Raw genomic sequence first — 2,859 nt, forward strand, 5'->3', positions numbered from 1 at the left:
GAGAAGAAATACAGCCCTGTCAGCCTGAATTTGGTGCCAGGGAAGGTCATGGAGCAGCTCAAGAGCCATCATGTGGCTCACACAGGACAGCCAGGGCATCAGGCCCAGCCAGGATGGGTTTGTGAAAGACAGGTCCTGCCTGACCAACCTATCTCCTCAATGACAAGTAACCCACTTTGTAGTTCAGGAGACAAAGAGCATCATCCTCCAACACTCTTGCTCAAACAGGATTTATTAAAACAGATAAACGATTTTACTAACATATTTACAAAGGGTTCCACACTTCCTGGAAGGGGGAATATCACAACTGGGACTATTTGCAGGGGCTGCACAGGAAGCAGGGATCTGAACTCTTGTTTGTCTCCTCAGCTGGGAGGAGAGGTAGCAGAGCACACTTCCTGGTCGCTGCTCTCCACGGCCACAGGGGTGTCTCGACAGAAGATCCTCCACGGTGCCCATCTCTGCTGGAAAAAATGCAGAATGAGAGGTCTCAGGGGCAGAAGCAGCAGGAGGTTAATAATGCCAGCACTCATGGCTGGATGCAGCCTCAGAAAGTTGTTCTTAGGAAGGGCTTGGCAAGTGCACCAGAGATCCCTACCTTATCTGGGGGCTTCTCTGGCGTGTCAGGATTGTCCTCACGGTCCTCCTCCTTCTCCTCTGTCTGCTCCTGGGCACTGGTGGAGGTTTCCCACTGGCTGCCATCATCCCAGTCGGAGCTGCTCTGCCTGGGCAGCCAGTAGATCCCAAAGAGCAGGAGGAGGATTTCAGCACCAACCCAGAACCACCATTCCTGGCAAGCCAGGATGAGCATTCTTCCCGGGGTGAGTCCACGCTGCTTCTCCATCACCAGCAGCTGGGCCATCTCCACAATGCGCTCCTTCTCATGCTGCCTCAGGAGTTCTTCTGTGACCTTCACTGATGAATTATCCATCCACACTGCATACTGGAGGATGCCCAGCAGCACCAGGATTTTGGTGATCTTTCCAGCCCTGGTCTGGAAGAGGAGGAGGAGGGAAAAAGCAGCTCAGCAGGGTTGGGTGATGGGGAGATGGCGGCTGGGGCAGCTGGGGTAGGGCCCAGGGATGGGGGCAGCCATCCCCACTTGCCTCAGGAGTGGAACTTGCCCTGCCCAAGACACTCCCCACAGCCCCTGCACCCTCTCCCCAGAGGAACCTTAGGAGTTCCTCTGGAAGCTGGGTGTTTCTTGTCTGTCCCTCATCCTTCCCCCTGCCTGCCCCACTCACTGCTGCTTCAAGCCACACTGCAGCAGTGACACTGCCACACAGGGCATCTGGGGACCTGTCCCCTCTCGTGTCAGAGACATTGGAGCCCTACAGCGACACCCTACCCAGCCAGGTTGGGCTCTGGAAAGAAACCAGATGGAATTCAGGTGGAACCAGAGTTTATGACCTTTGGGAGAACAGTTAGCCTTTCAGGAGCACTGCACAGCTGTGGTGGGGTTGTGCAGGGAGAAAATCAGAAGGGCCAAAGCCTGAACAGAATTTAATCTGGTTATATATTAAATGCCATATAAGAGAATTAAAAAATTAGCAACAAAAGGAGGGCTCAGAACAATCTCCATCCTTTACTGGATGGGGGTGAAATATAGTGAGATAGAATTAGGAATTGAGTGATATATTTAATGCCTTCTTTGCTTTAGTCTTTGGAGTAGGGCCAGTCGTTCTCCATGTACCTAGGCCCCTGAACTGGAAAACAGAGATGAGGAACAGGCAGGAAACAACCTGGGCAGAGGCACTGTTAAACTCAGCCCATGCTAAAGGATCACTGCCCTGCTGTTCGCAGACTAACCAGGAGTTACATAACCAGGAGTTACTCCCAACTGCCCAGTCACTGAGTGTTTCTCACCAGCCAACTCATCTGGCTCTGCTGCTCCTCATGCAGACTCAGAACCCCTGCTCTGGTCTGCATCGCCTGGGCATCCACCCTCAGCCTGTACTGGAGGATGGCCAGCACCAGCAGGATTTTGGTGATCTTTCCAGCCATGGCCTGCAACAGGAGGAGGGAGAGAAGGGACTCAGCGGGGTTGGGAAGCAGGGAGAGGGTGGCTGGGGCAGTGGGATCAGGAAGCGCAGGGCCCAGGGACAGGGCACTTGGCCCAGAGGTGGCCCTGTCCCTGCCCAAGGTGTTCTCCACAGCCCTGTCCCCTGTCCCCTGGGCTCTCCCCAGGTGCGGGTGCTCCTGGCCTGGCCCTGGCCCAGCCCAGCCCTGCCCTGCCTACCGCCCTCACCACTGCCCGGAGCCGCACTGCAGCACGGCCCTGCAGCCCACGGTGTCTGGGGACGTGTCCCCCTGATGTCACAGACACCCGGGCTCCATGGCCACACCCTGCCCCCCAGCTGGGCCCTGCATGGAACCCAGGTGGAACTCTCATGGAACTCTCATGAAACCAGAGTGTTTAGGACCTTTGGAAGAAGGGGCAGGAGGCCTACACAGCTTTCAAGGGGTTATGCAGGGAGAAAATCCGAAAGGTCAAAGCCTGACTGGAAGTTAATTTAGCCAGTGCTGTAAAAGACAATAAAAAAATGTTTCCATGGGTACATTAGCAATGAAAGGAGGGCTCAGGACAATCTCCAGCCTTTACTGGATTGCGGGGGGGGGTAACACAATGACAAAGAAGAGGAAGAGGCTGAGGTACTTAATGTAAGGCCTGTTTGACAGATATGACCTCCTCCCATGACAAGATAACCCACTTAGTACATGAGGGAGAGGCTGTGGCTCATTTCCCAGGAGTTTATTAAAGCCTTTGATGCTATTTCCCACAGCATTCTCCTGGAGAAAGCAGCTGCTCTTGGCTTGGATGTGGCACTCTTTGGGTACAGCACTGGTTGTGGGGCTGGG

At 54.5% G+C, this 2,859-nt stretch overlaps 1 protein-coding gene across 1 annotated transcript; it reads right to left on the reverse strand.

Annotated features, from left to right (window-relative positions):
• Positions 1 to 222: 222 nt before the first annotated feature.
• LOC134431538 (uncharacterized) lies at positions 223 to 2,004 on the reverse strand. The gene is made up of 3 exons (XM_063179535.1): positions 1,867 to 2,004; positions 599 to 994; positions 223 to 461 (listed from the first exon to the last, which is right to left on the reverse strand). The coding sequence occupies exons 1-3, from the start codon at positions 2,002 to 2,004 to the stop codon at positions 366 to 368; spliced, it is 630 nt and encodes a 209-aa protein (XP_063035605.1). The 3' UTR covers positions 223 to 365.
• Between the last annotated feature and the right edge of the window lie 855 nt (positions 2,005 to 2,859).

The sequence above is a fragment of the Melospiza melodia genome, chromosome 2 (genome assembly GCF_035770615.1).
Source record: "Melospiza melodia melodia isolate bMelMel2 chromosome 2, bMelMel2.pri, whole genome shotgun sequence".
NCBI lineage: Eukaryota > Metazoa > Chordata > Aves > Passeriformes > Passerellidae > Melospiza > Melospiza melodia.

Excerpts from the sequence above, each read along its gene's own strand:
- LOC134431538 (XM_063179535.1), bottom strand. The coding sequence starts at position 2,004 with ATGGCTGGAAAGATCACCAAAATCCTGCTGGTGCTGGCCATCCTCCAG. Across the intron at positions 995-1,866 it reads AGAGCCAGATGAGTTGGCTG|ACCAGGGCTGGAAAGATCAC; the intron begins GTGAGAAACACT and ends CTCCTCTTCCAG. Across the intron at positions 462-598 it reads CAGAGAAGCCCCCAGATAAG|AGATGGGCACCGTGGAGGAT; the intron begins GTAGGGATCTCT and ends TTTTTCCAGCAG.